Genomic DNA, 15,074 nt, shown 5'->3' with positions numbered 1-15,074 from the left:
AGTTGCAGTGTGTTTAAAGTTAATTACATATACCAATAAAGTCTACACATATACATTGAATTTTCATCTTGACCTTTTTCTCTCGCACAAAAACTTTTTTCTGGCTGGTCGATTTTCAAGAATAAAATCTGCCCTCAAAGTTTGTTTCACTTTCTTGTAAGAGAAATGCTCTAACAACATTAAATAGTATGAGAGTGAGAGTGAGAGTGTGAGTGTTAATAGCATTTCCTCCCCCTGTCATGCAATTGACGAGACGGTAAAGTTCAAACATTAACATCAGTACCTACTAACATCTGTACCAGTGTACCTACGTACGTACCGGGAAAAAAATACACACTTTTTTTTTTGGCTTTTTGTTAAGTATAGACTCTGCTGATCACTGGCAAATTTTTACATTTCTTTGGCTGTTCACTCACCGACAAATCTGAGCGTTCGCCAGAGTTTCAAGCTGAGTGTATGGCTAAGGGTTTGAGGAAGCTGGGCAAGGACGGACAAGACAGTTTAATGGGAGGGGACCAAATATATATTAATATATATTTTAATTTTTAAAGTAGGGATCAAAGTATATAAATATATATATATATATATATAAAGGCAAATTTTAAGTAAATTAAACGTACGTAACCTAGTTTTGATATTTTTATTATTCCATTCAAATTAAAATTCAATAAGCAAAATTGAAACGAGATTTTAGGGGAAAAAAAAAAAAAAAGTAAAGAAAACCGTTGTCCAAAGATTCAAAAAATGAAAAATGAAAAATAAAAATAAAAAAGGTCTAAGTTTCTGTACTGAAAGTGAGAAATTTTATTTGGATGAATTGTGTGCTTTTCGGCGTTCTTGCAAGGCTTTACCTGGATGACATGGCTCTTGAAGCTAACATTCTTTTGCTCCTTTTGTTAGAACAACACACTCTAACTAACACAGTAGCCCACTAACTATTATACAAAACATACTATATTCTACACAAAATACAATACAAAACAAATGAAATGCATATCTTCTAAACTTTTCTAATGCCATCTAGTTATATTGAAATGAATTCTCATTTTTACGTTATCTTTGCTATGCATTCTTAATTAGGAAATCAAACTTTGCTAGGCGTGTGACTCCTCGAATCCACATCTGTCTTCTTCCAATGTATTGCTTTACTAAACCCCTTTCATTTACTTTGAACAAAACTTCTATAACTTTGTAAAATTTTTTCCATTGTTACCCTTCTTAGACAAGTCCATTGCTACCCGAGAAATGTTAAAGAAAAAAGTTTTGACAATGAATCTATCATTCCAAATGAGATAAAACTAGTTATAGAGATGATAAAAGAGAACATGCCAAGGGTCTAAAATTTTTTTTGCTAGGGGCCAATAGGCCAAAAACCTTAATTATTATTATTTTCTTACCTCAAAATATTTTCTTCTTGAGAGTTGTGGGGGGGGGGGGGGGCACCCCCCCCTCTTCTTTGTCATTGAAGTTGGGGATACAGAGGTGCACCTTGGTAGGGCTAAGCTATGAAGGGACGGTTAGGTTCAAGATGGCTGAGATGTACCCGAACTTGGTTGAGTCTTTGGTGGTGACATGCTCTGTAACGGCCTTGACTGAGTCTCTCTTTGGTGCAGCCCTTGAGAGGATCGGTTTCTAATCCTGGCCAGAGTATTTGCTTCCGAACTCAGTCAAGGAAGTTGAATTGCTTTTTGACGTTCTCACCTACAAGCTTCCCTCTATTCCTAATTTCTTTTACAAACACTGTTTGGAGGTATATTGCTTTGATAGTTAACGAGATAAATTTAATCATTTAATTAAAATTTTAACATTTTTCTTGTTGTGTGAGCTCAAACAGAGGCCCAACACGTAAAATATTTAACTAAAATATAAGGTAAATGATGGAATCAGATTCGAACTCATGATCTTTTGTTCTGATACTATATTAAATCACCATTTGTCCTAATATATAGTTTAAGCTAGTAAAAAAAAATTCATTATTTAATAATATGTTGTGTGACATTATTTAAAAATTTTAAATGACATGACAACATATACAACACACAATTAATATATATATATATATATATATATATATATATATATATATATATATATATATATATATATATATATATTAAATACAGTGAGAACCCATACCAAAAGGAAACTTAGAAAAAGATTTATTTGAAGTTCTGATGAAAAGTAAACCCCATAAACTTAAGAAAGATTCACAAAACGAATGGAGACTAAAATATCAAAATCCAATGAGAATATCATAATTTTATGGGAGCAGTCACAACCATAATATCTAGTTGAAAGATTTCCACAACACAAACACATAATGACATAAAGATTTTATGAGAGTGCTAAAACACAAAAACACATCGAATTTTTTGATAGAAAAAAATCAGACAACAGAGTGGGGCAAAGGGGCAGAGCTTATGGGTGCCAAAGGAAAAGGACCTTCAAGTTGAGGATGTAAGATTTTATCTTCTCTATATGATCTATAACAGAGGATGGAGTAGTGGTGGAGCCAATAATTTATGCTTGATGGGGCCGAACTAAAGCATGAATTCTTAGCTTCGCCATTGAAAGCGCTTGCTTGGAAATTGGTATATACAAAATTCTCCACTAACACGGACATGGTAATACCATTGTAACTTATTCATTTACTTGATCTCCACGTTTTAAGGTACAAAATTAAAATTATATTACACCATATAGCAAACACATTAATCACATGCATCTCCCATAACACTTTGTTTATGCAATATAATATTATGAATTATTATCTAAAAACAATTTAAATAAGACTATAAAGGAATTAAAAAAAGATAAGAAAAGAAAGAAAATACATCTTTTCACTTAAAGTTTAAACTTTTCAATAAAAGAGTAAAACAAGCAAAGTTTTGTGAACTTTTGAGTCGGGTTATTTTGAAGGGGCAACAAAATCTGTAAAGACACTTAACTCTTGCATGAGATGAGCTCCCTAGGTTTTTTCTTTTTTTATTCAATTATTGTAGGGGTTATGGCCCCTGCTGGCCTATAAGTGGCTCCGCCACTGAGATGGATCCCCATGGAGACTGCAAGAGAGACTCGCAGCTGCAAAACCAATTTTTTGATTGAGCAGCTGCAAAACCATTTTTTTAATTATTTTTTTTAAAGAAAAAAAAACGACATTAAGGTTTTGAATACATAACCCAACGTTTCGCCTTAAATTTGCTACTCTTAAATCTGGTTCGTTCATTTTTAACAGCAGATATGCTGTGATTTTTTTAACAACATACAAGCCGGATCCTAGTTTTATACCTATGTTTCGACACGATCCGAATTTAACATGCGAAATAATAATGACATGCTGTCACATACAATTTTTAATATGACCCGCGAACTTAAGACGAACCCAATCCAAAATTAGAGGGATAAAATTGAGGGGTTTGACCCGTTTAATTAAATTGTCACGTAAAGATTGACATATATATATAGTTTTAAACCTATGCCTCGACACGAACCTGACACGCGAACACAAATTATTATTCTTAATTTTAGTGATAGTATTGGTACAACACCGACATGTTGCCTTGCTCCTCTTCATGTGGAGGACCATGCTAATCTTCCAACACCTTTAATTTATTTATAAATGCCTTGAACCCATCAATAATATGTGTTTGGTAGTGGAATAAAGTCTATTATTTGTTTGATAACAGACGAAGGACAATTTTAGTGATAGTATTGGTATGGCATTGAAAGGTTGCCTTGCTCCTATATATTCATGTGGATGACTATGTTAATCCAGCTTCACCTTTATCTATAAATGCCCATAGCCCTAAGATGATTTAGTATCGGTTTTGTCCATAGTTTACAAGTTGCAGCGTGTTTAAAGTTAATTACATATACCAATAAAGTGTATACATATTGAATTTTCATCTTGACATTTTTCTCTTGCACAAAAACTTTTTTCTTGCAGGCCGATTTTCAAGAATAAAATCTGCCTCAAAGTTTGTATCACTTTCTTGTAAGAGAAATACTCTAACAACATTAAAAAGTATGAGAGTGTGAGTGTTAATTAATAGCATTTCCTCTTCCTGTCATCCAATTGACGAGATACTAAAGTTCAAACATTAACGTCTGTACCTACCTACTTACGTACATGATTTAATCGGTGAAATTAACATGCATCTGTACCTACGTACGTACCGGGAAACAAATACACTCTTCTTCTGTTTTTTTTTGGCTTTTTGCTAAGTATATATATACTCTGCTGATGACTAGCAAATTTCTACATTCCATTGTGTTTGTGTGTCTTGGAAGATAGAGAGCGAGAGAGAGATGGTGAACATTTTTGCAATATACAAGCCACTGTTGGGTGGAGTAATGAGGGTAGCTGGGGTTAGACCTCAAATGGTGGAAATAGAACCAGGAACAGTCGTTCACTTCTGGGTCGGCAACGAAGCCAAGAAGAAACCGAAGCCTGCTGTGGTGTTTCTTCATGGGTTTGGCGAGGATGGTATTGCAATATGGCAGTTCCAAGTCTTGGCTCTAGCGAGAAAGTACAGAGTTTTTGTTCCGGATTTGCTCTTCTTTGGCCGTTCACTCACCGACAAATCTGAGCGTTCACCGGAGTTTCAAGCCGAGTGTATGGCTAAGGGTCTGAGGAAGCTAGGGGTGGAGAGGTGCACCTTGGTAGGGCTGAGCTATGGAGGGACGGTTGGGTTCAAGATGGCTAAGATGTACCCGGACTTGGTTGAGTCTTTGGTGGTGACATGCTCTGTAATGGCCTTGACTGAGTCTCTCTCTGGTGCAGCCCTTGAGAGGATCGGTTTCAAATCCTGGCCGGAGTATTTGCTTCCGGACTCAGGCAAGGGAGTTGAATTGCTTTTTGACGTTCTCACCTACAAGCTGCCCCCTATCCCTAATTTTTTTTACAAACACTGTTTGGAGGTATATTAATGCTTTGATACTTAACGAGGTAAATTTAATCAATTAATCAAAATTTTAACGTTTTTCTTCTTATGTGGGTTCAAATAGAAGTCCAACACATAAAATATTTAACTAAAATATAAGGTAAATGACAAAATCAGGTTCGAACTCATAATATTTTGTTCTGATACCATATTAAATCACCATTTGTCCTAATATATAGTTTAAGCTAGTAAAAAAAAATTAATTATTTAATAATATGTTGTGCTACATTATTTCAAAATTTTAAATTACGTGACAACGTACACAACGGACAAACAATATATCTATCTATATATATATATTAAATGCTGTAAAATTTATTTGACCTAGACCATAAAACGATGAAATGGAGTGGATTATGTTCCCGTGGATTCTACCTACAGTCATGCCATCTCGTATTCTCATGGGCATTATTATTTGTTTTATTTACTAAGCAAAATGATCCTATCTAACAACCAAAGCTTGTAGCATTCAGAAACACAAAAGAATGTTTATTTTTGTTAAAATATTAATTACAAAATTAGATTCACTTATTTTCATCAATCAAACCTTTGAAATAAAAAATAATTTAACATAATTAATATCGTAGTAGTTAAGGGTCATTGATTTAACATGTACCAGGCCATGAACACTTGCAGGTAATGTTTGAGAACAGAAAGGAGAAAGTAGAGCTACTCAAGGCTTGGGTCGTTGATGACAAGGACTTTACCCTAACTCATTACCCACAGGTTTGAAATATAATTAATTATATTGCTCTTTTTACATCTCTTTTTACTTTCTTAACTCTTGGCTCTTGATTATTTTACTTTGAGCATCCAAACACAGATTTATCTTTAATGCAGAAAGTAATGAGTTGCCTTGACATTTACGTCGGAAAACTACATTTATTTCTCCTCTAGTTACTCTTCTTTTTTGTAATGTTCCCATTCTGCAATCCAAAATGATAAAAATACCATTCATAAGATACAAAAATTTCAAAAAAATGTAAGTTAAATTTTATCTTATGGTTGATATTTTTATTATTTTAGATCACAGATGAGAGAGACATTACAAAAATTAAAACATTTGGGAGACATCGTAAAAAAAAAAAAAAAAAAAAATGGTAGTAATTAGAGTAAAATGGCATCCGGCATCAATCCCGACCTCTATCTTCCTTCCTTTTTTATTTTATTTTATTTTTATTTATTTCTGGCCCAAAAAAGAGAGGGCAAACTAAAGGTAATGGATGGAATCCCCAATTGTAGGGGATCCTGTACGTCCTTCTTTTATCTTGTCTTTGTGGCCCCGTTTAGTAATCCCCCTCCCCTCCCCTTCCCTTATGGGAGAATATTTTTTTGAATGTGAGTAAAAAGTGATTGATGTAATATAAAGTAGATAGAAAAATTTTGTGTTGTAGTGAATTTTTTTATTTAAATAATAAAAAAAAATTGTTGATGTAATATAAAAAGTAAAAAATGTTAAGAATGTTTTGAGTAAATGTTTTTTTGGGAAAAATAAAAATAAGGGGAAGGGGGAGGGGAGGGGGTTATCCCTCAAACCGAAGTTTGCATGACAAGAACATCCTAACCAACGAATTAAACCTCCATTAAGTTGGAAAGATAAACAATACTTGAGAATCTTCCTTAAAACCTGTCAATTAATCTGATATATGTCCTTAAAGCATTTAAAAATATATGTAAAAATCATATACTCTATTAAAAAATTAAGATTTTTTTTTTTTTAAAAGCCAAAAATAAAAAAGAAAGAAAAGGAGTGAGAATGTGATGGTTTGAGACGATTGTGTACCTATTGATGCATATTGCTGCAGAGGATACATCTACTGTGGGGAGGGAATGACATCATTTTCACCATGGAAGATGCCAACAACTTGAAGAGGTATGTTTGCTTTACTAATCATAATTAACAAAACTTGGACCATTTGATTGAAAGCTAATACAATTAAATGGGCCTTAATTAATTACCAGCTGTTGAATTTAATTAAGAGGACTAAATACTAATTAGATTATTGACTGTGATAATTACAGGCAATTGGGAAACAGAGCTACGCTCCAATACATTGAGAAAGCAGGTCACCTTGCTCAGATGGAACGTCCATGCGTCTACAACAAGCGCCTGAAAGAAATTCTTGCTACTTTAGTGGAAGATGGGCACAAAAAACAATGAAGCTTTTATCGTGTCATCCTTTGTACTCCTATTATTTTGGAGCTCAAAATAATTTCTACAAAGTATTGTGTTTCTGTTGTGAATTGAGATGCTTGATTAATCGGAAAGTTTTTTTGTTGTCTTTGCTATGGGTGGCAATTTGTGTTTACATGTCGGATTCGAGTCGTAGCTAGACATGAATATAAGACTATATAAATTAAACTCAAACACACCATTTAATCCTAATTCTCTAATTTTGTGTCGATTTTATGGGTCATGTCAATTTAGCAGCCCTAATTTTTGGCCTTGTCGAAACCCGATTATGGGTAATCTTGTTGTAGAATTTATCAATTAAGCAAGGAGAGAATCATCAGAGTGGTGTAACTGGTGTTTGCCTATGGCTAACGTGAGAGCCTCCGACGTTTAATGCTCCGTTTGTTTCGATGTAAAATGATTTCCGTTGTAAAATGATTTCGACGAAATCATTTTCAGAAAAAATGATTTTCTCGAAAATATTTTTCGGTGTTTGGTTCGTACTAAAAAATTACGAAATGCAAAAATCAGAGTTTGGTAAATGTCGCCGGAATCCGGCAACGTCCGGTCGCCTTTGTCGAATTCTGGCGAAAAAGTTTGATCGGATCCGGCCAAAATGGCCGGATTCTGGCCGAATCTTCCGGATCCGGCCGGATCAGGTCATATCCGGCCGGGATTCTTCCGGATCCGGCCGGAATCCGGCGATATTCCGGCCGAAATTTGGTCTACCAGTGGCCGGATTCCGGTACCGGCATAATTCCGGCGACTGGATGTTGTCGGACTCCGGGGCCGACTGGATCCCGACGACCGACAATTGCTAAATTCTGACGATCGGATATCAAACATGCGTGTAAGGACGAAGAGCTTAATTTCGGAAAACGATTTACGGTTTTAAAAATCGTAAATCGTTTTCCGAAAATTAAAGAAGCTTTTACGATCAAACTGAAAATGATTTTCGTTGACCATTATTTTCATCCCAACCAAACACCGAAAAATGCCAAAATCATTTTCTAGAAATCATTTTACGCTGAAACAAACGGAGCATAAGACAATATATTTGCCTTGTAAGATAAAAAGGGTACTTGAAGAGAATTTTTCTAAGAGAGAAAAATGTACTTGAGTTTTTTAGAGTGATCGGGTCTTGGGCCCTAAGCTTATTTTCCATCCCATCACTAATGTGTATATATATATATTTTTTCTAAGTAATCCATTAGAGGAAGAGAAGAAATAGATGTCAAACATGTCTAAAAAAAGAATTTTTGTCGCAACGCGATAAATAATTTGATAAGTCAATGAATTTTTGTTGTGTTTCAGAATACGGTTAACCAATTTATTAATTAATCGATAGCCACAAATTGGCTCGGATTGTGGATCAGTCGCTGATCGATGTCAAAAGCATGATTTTCCTGGAATGTCAAATTGGGAGTTATTATACTGAAATATTGTTTATTATATATAGTCTAACATCTCTCTATTACAGGATTAAATAATTTACAATCTGATCTTAATTTGTTCCTACTAAGAAGTTTCTCTCTCTATATATGAGCAATATTCAGCTTGATTAATCACAATTATACTTTGTCTATATATTGAAATGAAGCAGCAATTTTTCTTTTTCTTTTTCAAAGAAATAAATCGTGATTTACTTAAATGGTGGACAAGAAGAAACTTAATTCGTTTCTAATTAATATGGATAATATTTTATTACATTTAGGACGGTCCAATAATGACCGAGAGAGAGAGAGAGATTTTCATACAAATTAAAGATACACAGATTAACTTAATTAAGACTTGATCCTAAAACGTGGCCGTGGCTAGCTTGGACTTTACCGCAGCTTAAGATACTTCAAAAGCCTGTATATATAGAAAGCATGAACTAGTTAAGCAGTTTTAATTAGCAAATGAAAATGGAATAAAAGAAAAACATAAAAATACTTTCAAAACGTCAAATAATTAATTAATTATATTGTATTTTGCATGCATGCTTTGCTGCAGTACTTCCTGTATTCTTCTCAAAACCACATTCTCATTGGACCTGTTTGGTATCAGAGAATGAGGTTTTAAGTCATCCTGATTCGCCCGCCGCCAACCAGATCAGAAGGGAGTCCTCGGCTGAAAGCTTCTGTCACTTTTGTGCTCTCCGATCCTTCCTTTCCTTTTCGGTGTTAATTAATTTTAATATGGGTTTTATTCTATGTAGATTAAATGCTGAAATTATTCCGATCACTGATATGAAGAACAAAGCTAATGGACGCGAGAACAAAGCAGCAGATCGAGGATATATATGCATTATGAAAAGCACTATATATATATATTCTTTGTAGATATATATTCTTTGTAGATTAAATGCTGAAATTAATTATTTCACTGATATGAAGTAGAAAAAGCTAATGGACGCGAGAACAAAGCAGCAGAGGATATGCATTATGAAAAGCACTATATATATATATTCTAGTCAACGGAGAAAAATGCACGGGAAAATATTCTTTAGCCTATATATTAACTCTAAAAAGTGTCATTAAGACCTCTGAATTAGCATTACATGTCAAAAATTATATACTTTTACATTTTTTCTTCTTCTAAAATACCATTAAAGTTCTTAATTAAAATAAATAAATTAGAGAGCTACTATATATGAAAAAGGCTACCCTTTTTTTGTTTAATTAATTTCTTAATAATTTCAATTTTTTCAAATTATAATTTTTTAACAACTTTCAGGAATATTTTGGAGAGAAGAATGTAAAAGAGTACCTAATTTGACACACGGGATAGTATGAGATGTCTCGATGTCACTTTTTAAAGTTTTGAAGCGTAAATAAAAATGTAGTAGTACTAGCTAGTCAAGGAGATCAAGTATATTTTCTTCAAAAAGTAATATTGTAAGAGATATGCTAGCTATTTAACAAATTTTTATCCCATGCACAATTGATGTCGTATTTTCAACTAACCTTTAATTTTATTAGGGTAATTACATTTTCCCCCTATCAAGTACCAAAAAATGCGTGATGCCCCTACGAACTATCAAATCGACCAAAATAGAGCATCAAACTACCAACTTTACACATTTTGCCCCCTTCCGTCAATTAATTTTGATTAAAAGACAAAATTGCACTCAATTGATAAAAAAAAAAATTAATAAAAAATTTTGTTTATTAATTTGTTTTAAATTTATTAATAAAAAATATTAAAACTAATATATTTAATTAAAAACAAAAACAAAACAAAAAAGCAAAAAAGAAAAAGAAAAAGGAAGCCGGGAGCCACCCCCTCTTGGCTCGTAGCTACCCTGCAACCTGGGGTGGCCGCGCGGCCACCCCAGGTCCCAGGCTGGCCGTGAGCCACCCAAAAAAAAAAAACCTAGGGTGGCCGCGAGCCACCCCAGAGGTGGCCAGACCCACCTCTAGGGGTGGCTCGTAGGCCACCCCCACCAGAAGCCAACCCTTTTTCCTTTGGTTTTTTAATTTTTAATTTTTAATTTTTTTTAATTTTTTTATTTTTTAAGTTGAGGGCATTTAGGTTATTTTTGAAATTGAGTTAGGGTATTTAAGTCTTTTCACGAGTTAGGATGACAGAAATGGATAAAACATGTAACTGTGATAGTTGAATGCTATTTTTTGGTCGAGTTGGTAGTTTATAGGGGCATCGCTTATTTTTTGGTAATTGATGAGGGAAAAGATAATTACCCCAATTTTATTTATTTATTTTTTAAATTATTTCTTAGCAATTAATGATGATCCAAAAATTAGTTGAAAATACACATAAGCATTATAATAAAAATATAAAAGGAAAATGTCATTTCTAACATTTGATGCAAATAAGTATCCGATCGTTTGATGCTCTATGTGTACGAACCATTATATTGCTTGTCATTCACATTATGTCGGAATATATCTCATGTGGGCTTTCAAATCTGGGACAGGATAAGAGGCCGACGGCAAAATAGATTCTTTTAGTGGAATAATTAAGGAGTTTGAGAAGTGTGGAAGTGTTTAGCTCTTTAACCCCTATAGGTAATTAGCTTCCACTTTTATGGTTTAGCCAATTTTTGGCCCATGATATGAAGTCACGTAGATATATTTTGGGGGTGTCAATTGGTGTTTAGATTTTATCGTGTCATTAGTATATTCAATCTATTTAATTAAATAGATTACATCTTTTAATCATAATTTGTTAATTATGTATTGGGTTCGTGATGGATTCACGAGTCGTGTAAAAAATTATCAGTCCTAAATGTTATATATGTATCATGTTCGAATCATGAATATAAGACTATATAAATCAACCATAATCGATCTAACCCATTTAATTAAATGAGTCGGACAAAATTTGCCAAGCCAGGTACATGTGCACGACTTAATAGACTTTCAATCAACCCAATTTAGAGAAAAACATGGTTAGTTCCGTTTAGTTTTGGCCTTATCGAAGACATTCTAGAAAATGGGAGAGTACTCCATGGATGCATGAGAAAGATAAAGAAGAGAAGCTTAGGAAATTGTATGATTTGGGTAATTAAGTAATTAAGTAAGCCTAATAATTACCTCTCTTCTTCATCAAGATTGTTTCTGCTTCCATTGGACCTGTACTTGGGAATAGGAACAAGACCACACTCGATATGCCTGAGATCCTCCAAAAGGATTTCATAGTGTCTTTTCACTTCCTCCGCCGTCTTCCCACCGACAGCCTTTGCTACATTCTGCCACCGGTCGGCGGTGTCCTGGTCGTACAACGCCAGTGCCCTTTCAAACCGTTTGTTCTGCTCAGCTGTCCAGGAGGAGCCAGAGTTTTGCTGTCTGAGAGAGCTTGAAGCCATTAAAAAAGAATAATTATGGTGAATATTGGTGAAGGAAATTAAGAAAACAGAGGGGGTTTAGATCATGAAGCTAGCGATGGTTCATGCAAGAGACAGCCATGTTGGTGTGCTTATAAATGGTACATGGTGGGGTGGAGCCAGTTGGCGATCGAATCTGTTTTGCCAAAAGGTGGGTTGAGGGGGTGACCCGTCTCCTCTGGAACCACAAATGCAGCAGGACAAAGGTACAGCCAAAGGGGAAGAGGGAATCAGTTTCAAAGGAAAGGCTTCCTCATTTTCATTTTATGTTTTCCTCATGAGCATCTTTCCTTCATTTAATTTATAATATATATATATATATACACATAGAAATTAAGTCCAATTTCCATGTCTAACTACAGTCTAATTTGAATATATATACAATATCTTTATAGATGTTAGATCATTTAGGTAGACAATCCATCATCTTTTAGCCTATAAAAAGTCATCAAAAGGTGTAAACTTTTTGGACTTTCAACCACATAGGTTATAGTTTTTTTTTTGGGCTAAGGCTTTTAAGACAATAAGTTGTGATTTAACATAAAATCGAAGTAGGCGTTTTGAGTTACAGTTTATCCCATTTTAGTTAAAATATTTTACGTGTTAAGTTTTATTTATTAAGGGATTGTTATTATATTAATTAATTTATTAAATTCATAATTTTCTATTAGCTTAAATTTTTAGGATATATATATATATACTTTGGGCTGCATGCCTTCTCAAAGTTTGATATTTGCAAAGAGAGGGCCAAAACTAGCCTATGAAAAATAAAAAGAAACATAAGGGAAAAGCGTAAAATTCAAGAAGGTAATTACCAGAAATGCCAAGCAAAAAAAACCAAAACAAGGACAAAAAATTGTGAACCTTATCGGTCAATTTCACTCAATGGACTGGCATGCAAATTGGTTAACCTTTTATTGCCTAGATTAATAATATAATATACATATATAGTTATAGTATATTGACGAAGATTGGCCTCACTCTTGTCCTTATGTGTTCCAATTTCAACATCTAGTAATCTCATATTTCTACTTATTACCAGCTAGTAAAGTTTTCCTTCAATTTGGTTGTTGAAAATTTTCTTTAATTAATTCGGTTTATTAGATTAAAATGTGTTTAAAAAATAAATGAGAATCACATGCATGTTCTATTAGAACACATATCAATTTTAGAGACAGATCGAGTTGAACGACCTTATTTGTAGGAAATCTTTAATTTGTGCATTAAAGACGAAACTTCCCTTACTCTTGAACTATGTGCCAAACATTTTTCAATGTCTTTCCTAAATTTCAAGAATTTGTATGGTGTAGAAAAAAGGAATGTGGCCGTGGTCGACCTTTTTCTGATTTTTTTTTTCTTAATTTTTAAAATTTAATCGGCATAGAACTACATTTTAAATGCTAGCCGTTTAAGTTTGTGAAAAAAAAAATATATATTAAACAATAAGGGTGATTTGATTAAAAGGGGTTGAAAGATCATAATCTAACAAATTTTGAAAGTTTCTTAAGAACATTAAGAAAATGTTTGATAGTTTAAAGGGGCAAGTGATGTTCCGTTGGGAGGTTAAAGCGAGATTAATAGCCAGATTTCATTCCCAGTAGTTCTCTGTTTGGGTTGAATCTGGTGGTTTTGCTGTTTTGAGCAAAACAACCAGCTTGAGAAATGAGAAGATGGCCGTGGTTTTACTTCTTTTTCTTCTTACTTTCCATCGATCGTATCTTGATCAGCTTCTCACATTGCATTATTTTTCCACCAGTTCTTTCAAAATTTTAATTAGTTTGGGATAACTCATGATTTTGATCAAAGCATGCATATATATATATATATGCATCGATCTCCATATTTTTATAGTAAGAATAATATATACAATATTCATAGAATTGATCGAATTATGTCAGACTCAAACGTCCCTTGGCCTCTATTGCAAGTCTCTGAAGCAATCACTGACATAATCTTTTAGACTGATCAGAAAAATCTGCCAAGCTAGGATATTTGTATTGAGAGAGCATCAGATCTTGGAACTGGGTTTTCGTATCTTTGTTCTGAACAACATTCCAAAGGGCTGTAGCTGGATACCTGTAATTGTTTTTTCAGTCAACAGGTGCTGCTGGTTTTCTAGTTGGATCGATGATTGGTGGTGGGTGAAGTTTATCCAACCACTGACTCTGACTCTGCATATATATATATATATATATATATATCTACCAAGAAACTATATATTATTTTCAACTAAAGTTAAAACCTGGGTCTAGTATGAAAGCAATAGCTACTAGGCTCAATCACTTTTTCCTTTGAATTTTTCTAGGATAAGATAAGATTTCTAAAAACCATCCTTTTTAGCATATACTAGCTAGCTACTTGGCTAGCTGCCACATCAATTCTATTCACCTTCGGTTCAGTTTCAGTTGGGATTGAAATTTTTGCGCCTGACACGTGTTCGAATTCTAACGAATCTGGTTCTAATCAAAACTTAATTAGGCCCAAGGCGAACGCCGCCACTTTACTAAAGAGTAATGTTATACGGTATCTCACATTTACCTCACTTTACACTTCATTAAAAGTTTTATTGTAAAGAATGGCGGCTCGTTAACCACGATAAGATGTGGCTAGGTAAAAAAAAGAATCAATCGTTAATTTTGGTTGTCACGTCATTCTAGTTATATAACAATCGCATAAAAGTAGATTAAATAATATTTCTTTCTTTTTTTAATTATTTTAGTGGCCGAAAAAGCAATATTTGTATAGATTAGTGAAGGAGCTAGCCAATGATATGTACTAGAATCATTTTGTGCTTATCTCTTCCTTTTCTTCCTTGATCGATCCATCAATTAATTGCTTTTGAACCGACAAGATCGAGCTGTTCTCAGAAATGCTATCCGTTTACATCATGCCTTGATGTCCTGAGGTGCAAGCTAGGCATACTGTACGTTCTAGGATTGACATATTTTGTCCATTGAATTCTGTGGACAAAATTTTCCTTCAAATTAGAGTCAAAGAATTTTCTCAATCCAACCTAATTTATAGGACTAGTAATTTTTTACACAACGAACAAACCTAGCACGAATCTAAAATGTATTAATTAACAGGTTATGGTCAAGAGGTATAACCCGTTTAAATAAATTGGTCGGAT

At 33.8% G+C, this 15,074-nt stretch overlaps 2 protein-coding genes across 2 annotated transcripts; one reads left to right on the top strand and one right to left on the bottom strand.

Moving 5' to 3' along the window:
* Positions 1-4,308: 4,308 nt before the first annotated feature.
* Positions 4,309-7,104, top strand: LOC133881976 (uncharacterized). Its single transcript, XM_062321055.1, has 4 exons — positions 4,309-4,920; positions 5,580-5,669; positions 6,749-6,816; positions 6,966-7,104. Exons 1-4 carry the CDS (start codon positions 4,309-4,311, stop codon positions 7,102-7,104), a joined length of 909 nt encoding a protein of 302 aa, XP_062177039.1.
* Positions 7,105-8,781: 1,677 nt separating this feature from the next.
* On the bottom strand, positions 8,782-12,230 carry LOC133882300 (protein RADIALIS-like 3). The gene is made up of 2 exons (XM_062321440.1): positions 11,655-12,230; positions 8,782-8,970 (listed from the first exon to the last, which is right to left on the bottom strand). Exons 1-2 carry the CDS (start codon positions 11,924-11,926, stop codon positions 8,943-8,945), a joined length of 300 nt encoding a protein of 99 aa, XP_062177424.1. The 5' UTR covers positions 11,927-12,230; the 3' UTR covers positions 8,782-8,942.
* Positions 12,231-15,074: the final 2,844 nt, after the last annotated feature.

The sequence above is a fragment of the Alnus glutinosa genome, chromosome 11 (genome assembly GCF_958979055.1).
Source record: "Alnus glutinosa chromosome 11, dhAlnGlut1.1, whole genome shotgun sequence".
Taxonomy (NCBI): domain Eukaryota; kingdom Viridiplantae; phylum Streptophyta; class Magnoliopsida; order Fagales; family Betulaceae; genus Alnus; species Alnus glutinosa.
Note: the sequence above shows the minus strand (reverse complement) of the source record. Positions and strands in the feature narration are given on the sequence as shown.

Excerpts from the sequence above, each read along its gene's own strand:
- LOC133882300 (XM_062321440.1), bottom strand. The coding sequence starts at position 11,926 with ATGGCTTCAAGCTCTCTCAGACAGCAAAACTCTGGCTCCTCCTGGACA. Across the intron at positions 8,971-11,654 it reads AATCTTGATGAAGAAGAGAG|GCTTTTGAAGTATCTTAAGC; the intron begins GTAATTATTAGG and ends CTATATATACAG.
- LOC133881976 (XM_062321055.1), top strand. The coding sequence starts at position 4,309 with ATGGTGAACATTTTTGCAATATACAAGCCACTGTTGGGTGGAGTAATG. Across the intron at positions 4,921-5,579 it reads TTTACAAACACTGTTTGGAG|GTAATGTTTGAGAACAGAAA; the intron begins GTATATTAATGC and ends GAACACTTGCAG. Across the intron at positions 6,817-6,965 it reads GATGCCAACAACTTGAAGAG|GCAATTGGGAAACAGAGCTA; the intron begins GTATGTTTGCTT and ends TGATAATTACAG.